The sequence below is a fragment of the Notolepis coatsorum genome (assembly GCF_963971535.1).
Source record: "Notolepis coatsorum genome assembly, chromosome: 5".
Lineage (NCBI taxonomy): Eukaryota > Metazoa > Chordata > Actinopteri > Aulopiformes > Paralepididae > Notolepis > Notolepis coatsorum.
This window is the reverse complement of record NC_140169.1, coordinates 151,625,729-151,645,093: the sequence shown is the minus strand read 5'-3', so window position 1 is coordinate 151,645,093 and position 19,365 is coordinate 151,625,729. Positions and strand designations below refer to the sequence as shown.

Sequence of the window (19,365 nt, the reverse complement as noted above, 5' to 3'; positions counted from 1 at the left end):
GATCTGATTGGCCACTGACGTTTCTGGTCATGTGACATGTGCGCCCAATCGCGTGACGCCTGTGTCTTTGCCCATTTCCGCCTCGAACGGCATGCAAACTACCTAACGCCTAGTTTATCACTGGTTAAGCTTACAACAACTTTCGAAGTTGTTTAAGGTTAGAGTTTGGAATCAAGGCAGGTGTTCTATCGCCCTGCTCTAGGTGAAAGAAACAGGCGTCACACGATTGGCCGCACATGTCACACGACCAGAAACGTCAGTGGCCAATCAGATCGCAGAACACGCACGCGGAACTGGAAATCCGTTGGTAAAAGTATTGACGCATCCCGGGTTCGACTCCCGGACCCGGCGACCTTTGCCGAAAAAACAATAAAATATCTACCAAAAACACAATAAAATATATATTTTTTTAAACTAAATTAAATACAAATAAAATAAAATATCTCTTTCTAGACATGGAAGCAATTGTCAACATAGCTCAAGACAAATGGTTTTGATCGAGAAGGGACAGACAGAAGTAAAGCTTATCTGGTCCTGCCCCTTCCTTACAATATCATAATAATATGTAATAAGTTATCTATCAATATCAAAAATAATATACCTATCCACTACAGCAAAAGATAAATGAATCATTACAAAAATACTAGTTCACGTTATTTACAAGCTCCTCTAACTTGTACTTGTCCAATAATTCCTGTTTATATCTGCATTTAAACATTTCAATAGTACTTGTTTTTATTGCTACATCAAGGCCATTCCAAATGGATACCCCACAAACTGAGATGCACTTTCTTTTGAGAGTTGTACGGACAATGGGTTGTTTTAAATTCAATTCCCCTCTTAGATTATAACCCCCAACCATAAAAAGACAAGAGAGCCTCGGATAAAATAGTTCAATAGTTTATTTCTCGGTCCAACTGTACACGATGCAGTGAGAGAGGGACACAAGATGATGACTAACATGGAGGGTTTTTACACAACGCCAGTGCTCCGGGTGGCGCCTGGAACACCAACCTGGGGATGGAAATAGTGTGGTCCTGCATGGTTAGGTCGCCCGGCGACGCCTCGACACGTACAGGCGCCGTGAGACCACGTGTCTTCAGTGTGATTAGAAATGTCCGATTGGATGAAAAAATAAATAAAAACACACGAAAAAAAAGATTTTCTTTTTAATTCCACGAATGTAAAAGGACGCTCTCTCTCTTACAGCTTGTTCGTCAGAAACATTCGTCTCCGTGGTCGCTTCCTGTCTCCAGTACCTTTGACGCTAACTGAAAGGGCAGGTGGGAGGGGCCAAATACAAAAGTTTAGCTTAATTAGCAGTTATTCTTTTTGTATTTCCATGTTTATATTGATATCAGTATTAACCCATAAGTTTGTGCAATATCTTTCTTTGCATAGTAAATAAAAGTTAAATGTTTTTTTTCTTTTAGTTTTTTCTGGTCGACATGCACCTTATCATCTGTAGCGTAGTTTTCTTTCTGCTGAGTCTTTTTTTGGAGGCGGGGGGGGGGGGGGGGGGGGGACTCCCGTATAGTAGAATTATAAGCCCACTATAGTGAATGCATGCAACAGCAGAACTGAACTTGATTCTTCTAGTTAAAGAGTTGATGAGAGCGTACAAGGCCAAGCCAGTATAGTGGGTGTTGATGCGGACGGTGTTAAAGGTGTTGGACAGACAGGTGCGACTCTGCGTCCTCCCTGTAGCGCCTCCCAGAGGAGGGAGGAGGAGAGAGTAGGAGGGGAGGAGGGGGTTCTCCCTGCCGCGCCTCCCAGGGGTAGAGAGGAGGAGGGGGGAGGAGAGAGGAGAGAGGAGGGGGGAGGAGAGAGGAGGAGGGGGGGGGAGAGAGGAGGGGGGAGGAGAGAAGAGAAGAGGAGGAGAGAGGAGAGAAGATTGGAAGAGAGAAGAGTGAGGAGGGGGGAGGGGGGAGGAGAGAAGAGGAGGAGAGGAGGGGGAGGAAGAGAGGAGGAGAGAGGAGAGAAGAGGAGGAGGGGGAGGAGAGAGGAGAGAAGATTGGAAGAGGATGAGAGGAGAGAAGAGGAGGAGGGGGAGGAGAGAGGAGAGAAGATTGAGGAGGAGAGAAGAGGAGAGAGGAAAGAAGATTGGAGGAGGAGAGAAGAGGAGGAGAGAGGAGGAGGGGTGAGGAGAGGAGGAGGGGGGAGGAGGGGGGAAAGTGCTCTGTGTGCAACAAGCATCCATATGTTCAGGTGATTGGTTCTTTGGCTTTGTGACTTTGGGGGGGGGGGGGGGGGGGGGGGGGGTAATCCGGCCGCCGTGCATCTGATAGATCGATCCGAGGTTGAGTCCTAATCGATCTGACCTCTCTTCTTCTGTCTTGTTGTCTGTGTGCTTAATTGCCCCCGGAACTCTTAGGATCGACGCCCTCCCCCCCGACAGGATGTTATCACGCCGCCATGTTGGTTTATAGAATTTATGGCCCGAATAATAATACTAATAACTTGTTGTCGTGGTGGTTGTTTTTATCGTTAACGTTGCCAAAAACACCCGCTATACAACATGCTAAGATAAAAGAAAAGCTATTTTATGCCAGTGAGTTAAATGATTATGTTGTAACTTCCTGAAAACCTGAACTCGTCTTCCTCTCTCGTATGTACAGTCCTGCCCGCCGTGTCCGCGAGCGTGCACCTATAGTCATATCTATATTCAATATCTATATTCAATATCTATATTCAACGTCTGCAGCACCTAAATGTGAGGAAGAGGAGCCTATTTATCGGCTACCACGGGGGCCGTGTTTTTTAACGAGGCTCTCTCCTCCGTCGAGATGATTCGATGTCTCTCTAGTTTTTGTATTTAAAAAAAAAAGGGACAAAAAACGTTTTTTTGCACTGTATAATTCGTAGCTTTCGTAGCCATGCAGAGTCCCATAGCGAGGGCTCTTCATGCCAGGGTGGGGGAGGGGGTGGGGGTGGGGGTGGTTTGGGGGTGGGGGCGCCAGCGAGCAGCACGCTTTGTGCAGATAATCATGCCAGGTGAGGGAGTGGTGTAGGCTCCGCCCCCCAACACCTGCGCCGTGGTGTAGGCTCCGCCCCCCCAACACCGGCACCGGCACTGAGAAGGAGCTCTGGTATCTAGAGCTCAGGATGTGTGTTTGTGTCTGTGTGTGTGTGTGTGTGGGGGGGGGGGGGGGGGGCTTTAAGGTTGGGGTGAGGGGGGGGTGGGCTTGAAGAGGCTGCATTTTTTCTACGCCACTATGCGATGGAATTTGTTAAATTGTCCACTAATGTCGTCTTCAAGTAAAATCTAATGCCAAAGATATCTTAGCAGCAGTTAAGTGCAGTCCAGCTGTCGAGTAGCCAACTGAGGAAGCGTCTGAGCGGATCGGCGACCCTCGCCGCGGCCCGTGATCCCGTCGGTCCCGGCGGCTTAGATGGCGGAGGCGTTGGGTCGTACCGCCGCTTCTTGACGTTCCTGATTCGCACGGAGGAGCGTTGAGAGAGAGAGAGAGAGAGAGAGAGAGAGAGAGAGAGAGAGAGAAGAGAGAGAGAGAGAGAGAGAGAGAGAGAGAGAGAGAAAGAGACAGGAAGTCAGCGCGCGTTACGTCGTCGTCGGCATTCCGCTCAACACAATCGGTGCACCGGGACGAGTAAACCGTCTCTCTCAACCGGCGGGGGTTCACGGTAAAAACAACAACCGGATCTATATACCATAAAAGCCTGCCGTTAGAAGACGGTAGACCATATTTTGGGTCTCATTCTCCCAACGGACTTGAGACAATAAATTTGCTCTTGGGGGCCATTTTAAGACATCTTAGATTTTGGGATTCCCCAACCGTCCCTATAAGCTTGGATTCGGCTTTATTTGGGAGGAATCATAGTGATTCCTTCGTGTCAACTCTACTATAGGCCTCCTTGGAATTAATGAATCATAATTCAAATAAATATGACAATATTTGTACGATTAAAAAATTACGCATTTGATGTCGGAAAAATAAATAACATAAATAAAATTCAAGCGTATAGGGATGGTTGGGGAATCCCAAAATCTAAGATGTCTTAAATGGCTCTAAGAGCTAATTTCTTTGTCTTAAGTCCGTTGGAGAATGAGACCCATTGATGTTTTTTCTTTTTTTACTTATTGTTTCATCCTCAGCAGTGGAAGACTTCAGTGAAATGTGATTTGTTTGAACGGACAGGAAGTTGGTGCTGTTGTTGCCCATGGCAACAGGAGAACCACTCCTACAGTAGGGACTGTTTTTTTTTTTTTAAAGGTATGGCCAATGAGAAAACAACCCGGTTAACAAATGACCCCTTCAGACGGAGAACCGTATAAAAAAACTCTGTGTTGACATTCATTTGGACAGCCAATGTGTATTCTGAGGGTATAAAAGTCAATCCAAATGACTTAAAAGAGTGTGAATTTACTCAACCTCAATCATCTAAATAATAATAATAATAATAATAATAATAATAATAATAATAATAATAATAATAATAATAATAATAATAATAATAATAATAATAATAATAATAATAATAATAATAATAATAATAATAATAATAATAATAATGGTAATGGTAATAATAATAATAATAATAATAATAATAATAATAATAATAATAATAATAATAATAATAATAATAATAATAATAATAATAATAATAATAATAATAATAATAATAATAATAATAATAATAATAATAATAATAATAATAATAATGGCTTTGATTTATATAGCGCCTTTCACATACCCATGGCGCTTTACAATAAAATGGGGAGGGGGGAGGATAATGGTGGCCTAAACTGAGAAACAAATTACAAAAACAGAATACCTAGACAGGTTTGGAAAACATTGTCCGTCTGTAAAATGCACGACTAGGTTCTTCGTCTGAAGGATTGAAATGTAATCGATTGGTTCTTCCATCATCCTATATATATACGATACGCTGAGGACGGTGACGAGGAGGGGGCTAGTCCTCGTTAGTCAGTAGACCCTCATCAGCAGGAGGACAGGCAGTGTTTACACGAACAAACCTTTAGGTTCAGATATTTCACCAGCAGGACAATGTGTTGTTTACATTTGATTTAGTCAAAAAAGGGTCGGCAACTTGTACCTCACGCATCCTAAAGAAAGGTCCTGTGGCTCGTCACACAGAGATGTGCTCCCCATAGGGAGGTGTAGTCTGACGTCACTTTGGACCGCCCGCGAGTTCCACCCGTATAGGGATTTATCATTCGGAAAATGGATTATCGGCTATTGTAACAATTCTGCCTCATGAACACTGGAAAGCTTTCCATTTTTGCACAAAATGAGTTCCCTTCTATCACTAACATTATTGTTTAACTGCATTTTTGGTTGAAATCAAATTTGGCGATTTCTTTTTATGACTAATTGCGAATATTTTCATGTTGAGCTATAGATTGTGGATGAATACGCACAGAAAGGTACACCATGCCAATGTTCATGCTTTATTTGTTTTAAACGAGACAATTTAGAAATGGGCAATGGGGGAAATACGTTGCGTTTTCAAGATGGTGGACCGGCCGGAAACAGCAATAACGTAACCACTACACCTCCCTATACAGGGTGAGAGATCACAATAAAGTAATAAAGTACGATACCTGGGTATAATAAAGTACGATACCTGGGTATAATAAAGTAATAAAGTACGATACCTGGGTAATGTGAACGTGCAGAGGAAAGTAGACTACACCTTATACCTGCCTACTGCTTTCACTGTCTAATCACAACTAACTACCCACATAACTGTATGGTAGCATGTACAATAGTGCTGTATATACCATATATATATATATATATATATATATATATATATATATATATATATATATATATATATATATATATATATATATATATATATATATATACATTTATACATCTATATTTACTGCATATATATTATATATACATACGTATCTGTCTGAATATACCTGCATATAATCCTTCTATATACTTATACACCTGCATATACCCCATATATTATAACTCTGTATGACAGCATGTACAATAATGCTGTATACATCTATCCACATCTGTATGTACATACCTGTATAATCCTTTTTACATATCTGTAGATACTATATCGATCCCTTACTAGCTACGCTGCTGGCCAGTATGACTTACTACCATAGTGTCTTTATACCTGAATCACTGTACATATTAATATGATAACTCTGTACATACATCTGATTAGCATTACACTCAGTAGTACTAATTTATATATTTTGTACCCAGTTTAATCACCTGTACATTGTATATTACTGTTGCACTTTACTGTTACATTTGCACTCTTGGTTGGATGCCAAACTTCTTTTCGTTGTACTGTACTTGTGCTGTATATGTATGATGACAATACATTGTAATCTAATCTAATCTTAATTATGCTGATAGTGTCCAGACTCAAAAGGTTTGTGATCATGAACGCCCTCTGCTGCCCTCTTGTGGACGAGCGTCTACTGTCCGAGTTCACATGGGCTCACAGGGTGGAGAGGTGGAGGAGACATCTTTCATTACCATTTTTGATGGGAAAGACATTAGTTCCACTGAAAACAGGGGGGAAGAAAACGACACAGAATGTACGCTATAGAGGAGGGAAGAAGAGAAACAAACAAACAACCACAGCAGCAGCAGCGAGAAGAACAACAGCTACAACCACCACAACCAGAACAACCACAACAACAACAACAACAGGACGACATTAGGAGTTAATGCATAACCTCCCCGTACTGTGGCTTGTTGTGGGGCTTCTAATCAGTCTCATCATGCGCCTGTGTCAATAGTGGGCCACTAGGTGGCACTATTGCTGTGCGTGGGTCATGCAGTGCAGTGCGCCGTGTCAGTACCAGGTCTGTGAAGCAGGCAGCAATGGCAGCTGGTGTGGGCGGGTCCGAGAGTCCTGCTCTGCTCTAGGGGCGGAGCCTGGCCATCCACGGTGGGCGTGGCCAGCCATGGCACAAAGGCTGCGGCCAACACCTGGCTTCTCTCTCTCTCTCTGTCACTCTCTCTCTCACACTCACACTGTCACTCTCTCTCTCTTACTGTCCGTCTTTCACTCTCTCCCTCTCTCTCTCTCTCTCTCTCTCTCTCTCTCTCTCTCTCTCTCTCTCTCTCTCTCTCTCTCTCTCTCTCTCTCTCTCTCTCTCTCTTTCTTTCACTCAGTCTCTCTCTCTCTTTCGCTCTCTCTCTCTCTGTCTTTTCACTCGCTCTCTCTATCTTTCACTCTCTCTCTCTCTCTCTCTCTCTCTCTCTCTCTGTCTTTCACTCACTCACTCTCTCTCTCTCTGTATTTCTCTCTCTCTCTCTCCCTCTCTCTCTCTGTCTCTCTCTCTTTCACTCTCTCTCTCTCACTCTCTCTCTCTGTCTTTCACTCACTCTCTCTCTCTGTCTTTCTCTCTCTCTTGCTCTCTCTGTCTCTCTCTCTCTCTCTTTCTCTCTCTCTGTATTTCTCTCTCTCTCGCTCTCTCTCTCTATCTTTCTCTCTCTCTCTCTCACTCTCTCTCTCACTCACTCTCTCTCACTCTCTCTTTCTCTCTCTCTGTATTTCTCTCTCTCTCTGTCTTTCTCTCTCTCTTTCACTCTCTTCACTCTCTCGCTCTCTCTCTCACTCACTCTCTCTCTCTCTCTCTCTCTCTCTCTCTCTCTCTCTCTTCTCTCTCTCTCTCTCTCTCTCTCTCTCTCTCTCTCTCTCTCTCTCTCTCTCTCTCTCTCTCTCTCATTCTCACCGGTCCAGCTCAGCCTCTCACCCTCTACAGTGGTGTGGTGGATGAGGAGACAGATGAGAGCAGTGATGAGAGGAGCAGTGATGTCGGCAGCAGCACAGGGGGCACCAGGGGGTCATGACGATGTGTCTGGGTTGGGCTCAGCCTTTGTGCAATGAACTGACCTCCTCCGAGTCACAACATGCAGAAATAGTCCCTTGTTTTTGTTTTTGTTGTGAGAATCATGATGCTTGGCTATAACGGCATGCTGCGGTGATGGCTACACACTGTACTTCTCAGTTAGTCCTTAAGCCCTAGTTATATAGGTTTTAACTCGTCTAACACCCCGGGTGCTAAAGACAGCAAGGTCTAATCAATAAGATTGATTGGAATATAGTACATTATTCAAGATATGCTTATTGTACCACAGAGTACCTTTTCCTGGCTTGGCAGCAAAGAGGCATACATTATTGAAAAGACATTATCTTTGGAATTCAGAGGGGAAATGAGCAGTATAATACATGGTTTCATATCTACCCGTAAACACTGCAGGTTAAGCATTATTCCGCTGAGCAGGTTAAACAGTACTTTCTCCCCTCTGGCAGCAGAATGACGGATCTATTAGTGAGGAATCTCTATCCTGAACATGCTGCGCGTCAAGCTCGGAGCTCTACCCGGTCCAATCAGTTTGAGGTTCTGCTACAGACGCACAGACGACCATTTCTGTCCAAATCACCACCAGTCCACACACACATTCACAGCACCTTTACTACGTCTAATATCCTACAGTGGAACACAAACGTGGAAGAGAAAACACGGCCAGAAAATCAAGAGCCCATGCTCTCTAAACGTGAGTTACTAACAATGTAATGTACACCAGGTGCACGCTCTCTCAACGTGAGTTATTAACGATGTAATATACACCAGGTGCACGCTCTCTCAACGTGAGTTATTAACGATGTAATATACACCAGGTGCACGCTCTCTCAACGTGAGTTATTAACGATGTAATATACACCAGGTGCACGCTCTCTGAACGTGAGTTATTAATGATGTAATATACACCAGGTGCACGCTCTCTGAACGTGAGTTATTAACGATGTAATATACACCAGGTGCACGCTCTCTCAACGTGAGTTACTAACGATGTAATATACACCAGGTGCACGCTCTCTCAACGTGAGTTATTAACGATGTAATATACACCAGGTGCACGCCTTCTGAGCGTGAGTTATTAACGATGTAATATACACCAGGTGCACTCTCTCAACGTGAGTTATTAACGATGTAATATACACCAGGTGCACACTCTCTCAACGTGAGTTATTAACAATGTAATATACACCAGGTGCACACTCTCTCAACGTTTTAGTTCGTTTTCGTTTTAGTTCGTTAGTTTTTTTGCTTTCGTTTTTTTCGTTCGTTTTCGTTTTAGTTCATTTTCGTTTTAGTTCGTTCGTTTTATTTTTAGTTTGTTTTCGTTTTAGTTTGTTCGTTTTTTTGCGTTCATTTTTTTTGTTCGTTTTCGTTTTAGTTCGTTTTAGTTTTAGTTCGTTCGTTTTTTTGCATTCGTTTTTTTTCTTTCGTTTTCGTTTGTTTTAGTTTTAGTTTGATCGTTCTTTTGCGCTAGTTTTTTTGCGTTCGTTTTCTTTTTAGTTCGTTTTCGTTTTAGTTTGTTCGTTTTTTTGCTTTTGTTTTCGTTTTAGTTCGTTTTTTGTTTTAGTTCGTTCTTTTTTTGTGTTCTTTTTTTTGCGTTCGTTTTAGTTTTAGTTTGTTCGTTTTTTTTGTTCGTTTTTTTGCATTCGTTTTTTTGCATTCGTTTGAGTTTGAGTTTGTTTTAGTTTTAGTTCGATCGTTCTTTTGCGTTAGTTTTTTTGCGCTGGTTTTATTTTTAGTTAGTTTTTGTTTTAGTTCGTACATTTTTTTGCGTTCGTTTTTTTGCGTTCGTTTTCTTTTTAGTTCATTTTTGTTTTAGTTTGTTCGTTTTTTTGCTTTTGTTTTCGTTTTAGTTCGTTTTTGTTTTAGTTCGTTCTTTTTTTTGCGTTATTTTTTTTACATTCGTTTTAGTTTTAGTTCGTTCGTTTTTTTCGTTCGTTTTTTTTCGTTCGTTTTTTGCGTTCGTTTTCTTTTTAGTTCGTTTTAGTTTTAGTTTGTTTGTTTTTTTGTGTTTGTTTTTTTGCTTTGGTTTTTTTTCGTTCGTTTTAGTTCGTTCATTTTTGCGTTCGTTTTTTTCTGTTCGTTTCCGTTTTAGTTAGTTTTCGCTTTAGTTTGTTCTTTTTTTTTCGTTCGTTTTTTTGCGTTCGTTTTCTTTTTAGTTCGTTTTCGTTTTAGTTCGTTCGTTTTTTTTTCTTTCGTTTTCATTTTCATTTGTTTTAGTTTTAGTTCGATCGTTCTTTTGCTTTTGTTTTTTTTGCGTTCGTTTTCTTTTTAGTTCGTTTTAGTTTTAGTTTGTTTGTTTTTTTGTGTTTGTTTTTTTGCTTTTGTTTTTTTCGTTCGTTTTAGTTCGTTCATTTTTGCGTTCGTTTTTTTCTGTTCGTTTTCGTTTTAGTTAGTTTTCGCTTTAGTTTGTTCTTTTTTTTGCGTACGTTTTTTTGCGTTAGTTTTCTTTTTAGTTCGTTTTTGTTTTAGTTCGTAAATTTTATAATAATAATAAATAACTCAACGTGAGTTACTAACGATGTAATATACACCAGGTGCACGCTCTCTCAACGTGAGTTATTAACGATGTAATATACACCAGGTTTAGTTTGTTTTAGTTTTAGTTCGATCGTTCTTTTGCGTTCGTTTTTTGCGTTCGTTTTCTTTTTAGTTCGTTTTCGTTTTAGTTCGTTCGTCCTTTTGCGTTCGTTTTTTTTTGTTCGTTTTCTTTTTAGTTCGTTTTTGTTTTAGTTTGTTAGTTTTTTTGCTTTCGTTTTAGTTCGTTTTAGTTCGTTCTTTTTTTGCGTTCTTTTTTTTGCGTTAGTTTTTTTGCGTTCGTTTTCTTTTTAGTTCGTTTTCGTTTTAGTTTGTTCGTTTTTTTGCGTTCGTTTTTTTTTCTTCGTTTTTTTTGCGTTTTAGTTCGGTTTCGTTCGTTTCGTTTTAGTTCGTTCATTTTTGCATTCGTTTTTTTGCGTTCGTTTTAGTTCATTTTCGTTTTAGTTCGTTCTTTTTTTTGTGTTCGTTTTCTTTTTAGTTCGTTTTCGTTTTAGTTAGTTTTTTTGCGTTCGTTTTTTGCGTTTGTTTTCTTTTTAGTTCGTTTTAGTTTTAGTTCGTTCGTTTTTTTGCGTTCGTTTTTTTTCGTTCATTTTCGTTTCCGTTCGTTCAAACGCACAAACGCAAAAAAAAGAACAAACGAAAACGAAAACGAACGAAAAAAAAAAAAGTTCTAGACAAGTCGAGAGAACACAGTTAGTGTTTAACCTGTTGTACATGATCGACTACGATGTAATATACGCCAGGTGCACTCCCTCTCAACGTGAGTTATTAACGATGTAATATACACCAGGTGCACGCTCTCTCTCAACGTGAGTTATTAACGATGTAATATACACCAGGTGTACGCTCTCTCTCAATGTGAGTTATTAATGATGTAATATACACCAGGTGCACGCTCTCTCTCAACGTGAGTTATTAACGATGTAATATACACCAGGTGCACGCTCTCTCTCAACGTGAGTTATTAATGATGTAATATACACCAGGTGCACGCTCTCTGAACGTGAGTTATTAATGATGTAATATACACCAGGTGCACTCTCTCTCAACGTGAGTTATTAATAGGGATGCTCGATATTGGCTTTTTTACCGATACCGATATACCGATATTGTCCAACTCTTAATTTCCAATACCGATATCAACCGATACCGATATATGCAGGGTTTCCCCCCCCAAAAAACTGAATAATTTCAGGTCATTAATATTACATATCTCTTGTTGTGGAATTAACACAACATTATGCATACTTTTGACAATAAATAAAATCAGAATTTGTTCTTACTTGCTTGCCTGGGTAAATAAAGGTTAAATAAATGTAAAAAACCGATAGCGATATTTTCCGATATCACATTTTAATGCCGATATCGGCCGATAATATCGGACATCCCTAATTTTGAGTTATTAACGATGTAATATACACCAGGTGCACGCTCTCTGAATGTTAGTTTTGAGTTATTAACGATGTAATATACACCAGGTGCACGCTCTCTCAACGTGAGTTATTAACGATGTAATATACACCAGGTGCACGCTCTCTCAACGTGAGTTATTAACGATGTAATATACGCCAGGTGCACGCTCTCTGAATGTTCGTTTTGAGTTATTAACAATGTAATATACACCAGGTGCACGCTCTCTCAACGCTCTGTCTCCTGTGGGTCTGAATTCTGTAGCAGGAGCTCAAACCCCCGGTTGTCTAGAAGCAGCAGGGGTGCTATAGTGGTCACGCAGGAAGGACATGCGGTGCGTTGCTTACTTAAAGCCCCATCCAGTCCCACCCAGCACTATGGCAGCCACAAGGATGGCTCCGGCGATGGAGCCTATTATTAGATTGGTGGCACTAGGACCTGCAAAGGATTATGGGGGAAGGGGAAAAAGACATGAGTTCCTTCCTACACTTTAAAGGAACACGCCGACATTTTGGGAAATTAGCTTACCGTCTTCTCCAGAGACAAGAAGATAGATACCACGCTCCTCTCTGTGCGTTGAGTAGAAAGATATCTGGCTGCATGTTAGCCTAGCTTAGCACAATGAATGGAAGCGGACATGACCGGGTAGCCTAGGCATTGTCCAACTAACACCTCTCCCGAAGGCTACCCAGTCATGTCCGCTTCCATTCATTGTGCTAAGCTAGGCTAACGTGCAGCCAGATAGCTTTCTACTGAACGCACAGAGAGGAGACTGGTATCTATCTTCTTGTCTCTCTCTGGAGAAGACGGTAAGCTAATTTCCCAAAATGTTGAAGTTTTCCTTTTAACTGTATATAAGTAGGCAACATCTACACATCGACGATCTCACACAGTACAGGAAACATAACATTCAAATACTGTTAAGTTGTTAGGTTTTTTTTTTTTTTGCATGCTTATCAGGCCTTCGTTTGTACCTGTGTGTGTGTTTCTAATGTGCGGAAGCGACAGCCTTGCAGAGGGTTTAGTCTTTGTATTGGTTGCTAGCAGAAGTGGGTTCAAAATTCTGTGTTTTTAAGGCAGAAGAGTAGAACGTAGGTGTCCGTCACCTTAAGGGCTGAGTTTGACCTTAAAGGAACACACCAACTTTTTGGGAAATGAGCTTATTTGCCATCTACCCTGGAGTTAGACAAGCAGATACATACCCTTTTCTTCTCTGTGCAATTGCATTAGGCTCAGGGAACAGCCGCACCGTTAGCCTAGCTTAGCGTCATTCACTGGAAATAGGTGATTTCATCACCTCAAAAGCCTAGTTTTTCAAAAAAACTACAGGGCTTTTGAGGTGATGAAATCACTGCGCCCAGGCAGCAGTGGTTAGGCAAAAAATAGTTCAGAGTATATATACAGGCATCTGCTTAGAAAATGGAAATGTCTAATCTTTTATTTTTATTTGTATGTGGTAAATACACAGGTCACAACATGTTTTACAGGAACGTTTTGGAGTTGTGTAATGTTCCCCACGGTGCTGCGCCACCTAATGGACTAATTCAGGTGGTGCAGCTCATGTCCTTATTTATTAATTTGTTCCATGTGATTCTTATCAATTTGTTGTCTGTGCATTTGATGTCTGTCTTGTCTGTGATGTTCCACTTCCTGGTCTAATGTCTCCCCTCTCTGTGTTGATTTTGTGATCTAGTTTAGTGTTGTTATTTTGTGTGTATTTATATTTCAACCATGTAATGTTCTGTGTCACTCTGTTCTTCCCAGCTGAGTCTAATTACCCAATTACCCTCCTGTGTCAATCAGTGTCTGTATATATGCCTGAGTTCCCTATCTTCCCTGTCGCGTCATTACTCTTTGTTACCCGGTAGCACACTGTCTTGTCTGAGTTTCTATCGCTCCTTGTGTTGGAGGATAGTTTTCATAGTGTTTTTGTTTTGTAGGGCAATTAGTTCGTTTTCTAGACTTGCCCTTTCTCTTTGTTTGTTGAGCTACTCTGACCAACATTAAAGGAGCAGTGCTCACTTTTCAAAATTCAACATCTGCCTTCGTCTATCCTCTGCTGGTCTGCGCCTGGGTTCTTCTCTGTCCACTATTATCATGCCTAATCGTAACAGAATGACGCGACAGGGAAGACAGGGAACTCACAGACATATATACAGACACTGATTGACACAGGAGGGTAATTCGGTAATTAGACTCAGCTGGGAAGAACAGAGTGACACAGAACATTACATGGTTGAAATATAAATACACACAAAATAACAACGCTAAACTAGATCACAAAACCAACACAGAGAGGGGAGACATTAGACCAGGAAGTGGAACATCACAGACAAGACAGACATCAAATGCACAGACAACAAATTGATAAGAATCACATGGAACAAATTAATAAATAAGGACATGAGCTGCACCACCTGAATTAGTCCATTAGGTGGCGCAGCACAGTGGAGAACGTTACAGAGTTGTATTTGCAGTGTATTTCGTGACTGTTGGGAATTAGGCTACACTGGCACACCTACTTCCAGTGAATGATGCTAAGCTAGGCTAACGGCGTGGCTGTTCCCTAAGCCTAATGCATGCACAGAGAAGAAAAGGGTATGTATCTGCTTGTCTAACTCCAGGGTAAATGGCAAATAAGGTCATTTTCCAAAAAGTTGTCGTGTTCCTTTAAGGGCTGAGTTTGATCTTAAGGGCTGAGTTTACCCTTAAGGGCTGCGTTTACCCTTAAGGGCTGAGTTTAACACTGAGACCCGTCCCCAGCATGCACTGTTGGGGGGTGGGGCCCTAACCCTGGGGGGTCCTCCACATGACAATATTATGATTTGTATCCCAGTCTTGATTTGAGACTCTGTTTGAGGGGGCGGACCTACAGTAATCCCCTGGTGTACAGATAATGAGAAACTGTGTGAAAAACAAAAGAAAACAAAAAAGAATAATGTCGTTATGGAGTCCCCAGGCCACTGAGGGACAAGCCCGGCCACTAAACTGGCTACATCTCTGGACTGGGTTCTAAGTAAAGGCCCCACATGCCCCAGAAGGGAGAGGAACACAGGAGCAACCACATGAAGAAGAAGAAGAAGAAGAAGAAGAAGAAGAAGAAGAAGAAGAAGAAGAAGAAGAAGAAGAAGAAGAAGAAGAAGAAGAAGAAGAAGAAGAAGAAGAAGAAGAAGAAGAAGAAGAAGAAGAAGAAGAAGAAGAAGAAGAAGAAGAAGAAGAAGAAGAAGAAGAAGAAGAAGAAGAAGAAGAAGAAGAAGAAGAAGAAGAGGAGGAAAGAGAGATTCATAATAGTAATGGGGGGGCACAACGAGAAGTGGTAAAGGGCAGGGGGGGGGGGGGAGAGGGGGGCGGGATCCACCAATCAATCACACGACACAGAGAACATCCAAAATCACATGACACGTATAATGGGGGCACCACCAACACGAGAAAAAGACAAGACAGCCACCGGGACGCACACTGCGGGCGCAGGCCGGCCCATGAGAGAGGCCGCCCGCACACTGAGGAAAAGGAGGCACCAGCATGAGGAGGTGTTGTTATTAAAGATGCTTACTCTATTCCCCACCCTGTGCCTCCAAAAATCACCCCCAGGGCCAGAATGGTCCCTGCTACCGCCCCTATGAGTCTGTTAGTGGCCCCGCTCGCTGTGCAGAGGGGGAAAAGGAGCGTTATTGACCAACCCGGGGGGGGGGGGGGGACATGGGGGGGGGGGACATGAGACACAACAGCTGGCTTCTTCTTCCCGCGCTTTGTACAGTCGTTCCCCGCCCACCCTGTCTGACCACACCCACCCTGTCTGACCACACCCACCCTGTCTGACCACGCCCACCCTGTCCGACCACACCCACCCTGTCTGACCACACCCACCCTGTCTGACCACACCCCTCCCTGTCTGACCACACCCACTATGTCTGACCACACCCCTCCCTGTCTGACCACACCCACTCTGTCTGACCACGCCCACCCTGTCTGACCACACCCACCCTGTCTGACCACACCCACCCTGTCTGACCACACCCCTCCTTTAAACACATTCCTTAAGGCCCTCCCATAGTCGAGCGGACCGTATGCGGAGCGGACTCCGCGGAGGTCCTCGCAGACTCCAAGCGGACTCCAAGTGCGAAGCTCCAATTTTTTGTATCCACTTTTTTCTCCTTATTTTTCTATTTTTCTCCCATCCCAATTTCGCCTCGCCAATTCTCCCTTCAATTCTACCCTCCCCTGTCTCGAACGTTGCTAGACCATGCCTCCCACTGGTCGGCTGTAGTGAGGATAGAAGCCTTGCATCACGTGTCCCCTCCGGTACACAAGAAGGCAGCTGTCGCATCTTTTCACCGGAACAGCGCGATCTCTCAGTGGCGAGGAGTAACGCGTGGGAGGCTCACGCTGCCCCCGATACTTCCTGATTCTGCTGTACAGGCGCACCAACCGACCTGTAGGAGTCGCTGTCCACAACTTCCAATCCCCACCCACCGGCTTTCCCACCCCTAACACTGCCAATTGTATTAGTATGAACGACCGGCCAAGCCGGTAGCAACGCAGAGAGCTGGGCTCGATACCAGCATCTCCTGCGTTAGTGGCGAGCGCCTTGCCCACTGCGCCACTCAGCCGCCCTACGAAGCTCCAATTTTCTAACGCGCGGACGTCTGCGCCGCTCTCTTGGTGTCACACAAAACGCTGCTCTGCGTTTTGGTTGACATCGACCTGCATTTAATGTGACGCCGATCCGCATTTGACTCTGAACACTCGCTCCGTGCCAAGTGAGAGTAGGGCAGGATCATGGTTAAATGGGTAGGATTGGTCCGGTAAAAACGTTGGCAGGTAGATTTCTTTATTTTTTTTATCCACTTTTTCTCCCATTTTTCTATATTTTCTCCCATCCCAATTTTGTATCATCCAATTCAACCCTCCCCTGTCACGTACGCTGTTTCTTGCCTCCCACAAGCCGGCTGCAATGTGGACTAAGTCATACATAGCACAAGTCCCCTCCGGTACTTGAGGTAACAGCAGTCGCATCTTTTCACCTGCGCAGCTCTATCTCTCAGTGGCGAGGAGTAACGCGTGGGAGGCTCACGCTGCCCACGACACTTCCTGATTCTACTGCGCAGGCGCACCAAAACGTTGGCAGGTAGATGACGCTAAATTTAGTTTTACTATCACTAATCATCACCCATTCCAATTCATATACTGTACATTTGGACCATGTCTTTTTTCATCATCTGAAGAAACTTGAGAAGTTTGAGTGGCTTTTCTAAATGAAGTGTGTAAAACTGCCAGTTTTATTTCTAAATATTGGAAACGGAGATAACCTAGACTCTTTATTTTGACATCGGATGACGACGACGTGACAGAAGTCTAAACAGCGTGGGGAAAATTGTGTAAACATTCCGCTTGACTATGAGAGGGCCTTTAGGCATTCTCCTCTTCCCTTAACCGCCTCCCACCTCCACTTAGCCATCTCATCTCCCTTTAAAGGTGCTATAAGTGGTATTTTTATGTTAAAATAAGTGTAGCTCTACATTCCGACAGTCATCACTGATATAGAGTGTCTGGTCAGTAACATGGGTCTCCCAGTCCCTCAACTCTGCAGTAAACAGCCATCACTAATATAGAGTGTCTGGTCAGTAACATGGGTCTCTCAGTCCCTCCACTCTGCAGTAAACAGCCATCACTGATATAGAGTGTCTGGTCAGTAATGTGGGTCTGACAGCCATCACTGATATAGAGTGATATAGAGGGGGGAGGGGTTGGGGGGCTACAGAGTCATAGCCGACTTCACTAGGACTCCTGACACGAGCAGATGTGAGGTTCCTAGTGCCAGGTGTCCATTATACTGTGTTTGTATTCGTACGCCCGCGTGAAACATCACATCATTTAGTAGAAACCGTAACGTAACATTATACCCCCATCCCTCTGTTTCTGGGGGGGGGGGGGGGGGGGGGGGGGGGGAGTCATTTGAGGAATACTGTGTTTGTTTTACTGTAAACCCATCGTTCCCAATCGTCTGTCATGGTGTACAGTAGTAATACACACTCACCCGGACATAAGAGACCCTGTGAAGGAGACATTGCAATTATTGTAATGCATTGTATTCATCACCAGCGATGTGGAACCTAGATTAAACCGACTGTATTCGATATGGAGCGGGGGATCAAATCACTCGCAAAGTCAATTCAATAGAAAATCACGAATACGAATTTCAACTGCGGTTTCCTCGCTAAATGACAGAAAATACATTCGACATTTTATATATAGCAGTAGATTTGAACCCTTTCGCGACCACACTACAGAAGGTTAACCCTTTACCATCACACTACAGACGGTTAACCCGCCGCAGCGTGGTAGTGAAAGGGTTAACCCTTTGTTGTGTGGCAGTGAAAGGGTTAACCTTCTGTATTGTCACAGTGAAAGGGTTAAAATGATCAAATGACAGGATCCACTTCCCAAATTGAAAGTAATTTGACCCCCCCCCCCCATCCCTGATTCAGAGTGATGGTTCAGCCTATCAGGACGAGCGGGCAGGGGGAAGACAGAGTGATGGTTCAGCCTATCAGGACGAGCGGGCGGGGGGGAGACAGAGATGAAACCAACCCTTGGGTCCTTCGTCCTCGGGCTCCTCCACCAGCTTGGGCGGGTCGGGCATGCTGCAGTCCGTGCCCGCCCAGGTGGTGTCGCAGGTGCACGTCGCCTCGTTGTTGCACACCTGGAGAGAACGGAACCAGGGGGGCAGAATCACTTAATTTATATATTCACTTTCTGCAAATAGATTCAAGATTCAAGAGGTTTATTTGTCACATACAGTACATACATATAGGGCATACAGTGAAATGCGGGTGGCCATGCCCGCTTCGATTGTGCAATAATACTAATAATAAAATAGACATAAAAAAAACCATGTAATAAAATAGACATAAAAAGGGCATGATAAAATAGACATAAATTCCTGAGATTGTTAGCTACGGATTTAAGGCACTGGGTCCTATCTACACTACTATACAATATACAGTTTTAACTCTATATCCCTATGCTATTACTTGCTATATCTAAACTATACTATACAGGAACCTTTATTTTTCTCGTTCCTTTAAAGCAAGGGTCTCAAAATCAATTTACCTGGGGGCCGCTGGAGGTAGAGTCTGGGTGAGGCTGGGCCGCATCAAATATTATATATATATATATATGATTTAATTTTTTTTTTGCTAAATCAACTCTGCCTCTCTTTGTTACAGTACAACAAGCAATGCTGTTTGTTATTTAAGATGAGGTCGGACTCGGCACTGACAGATTTGTGTTCATTGTGCTGCTTTTATAAAGCCTCAAATGACGGCTTACAATATTTCATGAAAGCAAAGTGTTTTGTTTGTCTAAGATTTAAAAAGGTTTAAACGTTACAGCACTGACAAAGTTGAACAAAGTGCTGTACAAGTCCCACAACATTAAAACAAAAAAAACAAAAGATTGTAATTTTTTTTAATTATTATTATTTTTTTTTAACTTTGATGTCAAGTAGGGGGCCGCAAAATATCATCCAGCGGGCCGCAATTGGCCCGCGGGCCACGAGTTTGAGACCCCTGCTT

The 19,365-nt window shown here is 42.9% G+C and overlaps 1 protein-coding gene across 1 annotated transcript in view; it reads right to left on the bottom strand.

The window, feature by feature from the left end:
* Positions 1-920: 920 nt before the first annotated feature.
* LOC311228626 (disintegrin and metalloproteinase domain-containing protein 23-like) overlaps positions 921-19,365 on the bottom strand; it is a 270,009-nt gene continuing 251,564 nt past the window's right edge. Inside the window, 2 exon segments of the mRNA XM_084314550.1 lie at positions 921-3,433; positions 12,136-12,226. Of these exon segments, the coding sequence (XP_084170676.1) occupies positions 3,283-3,433; positions 12,136-12,226 (242 nt within the window). The 3' untranslated portion in view covers positions 921-3,282.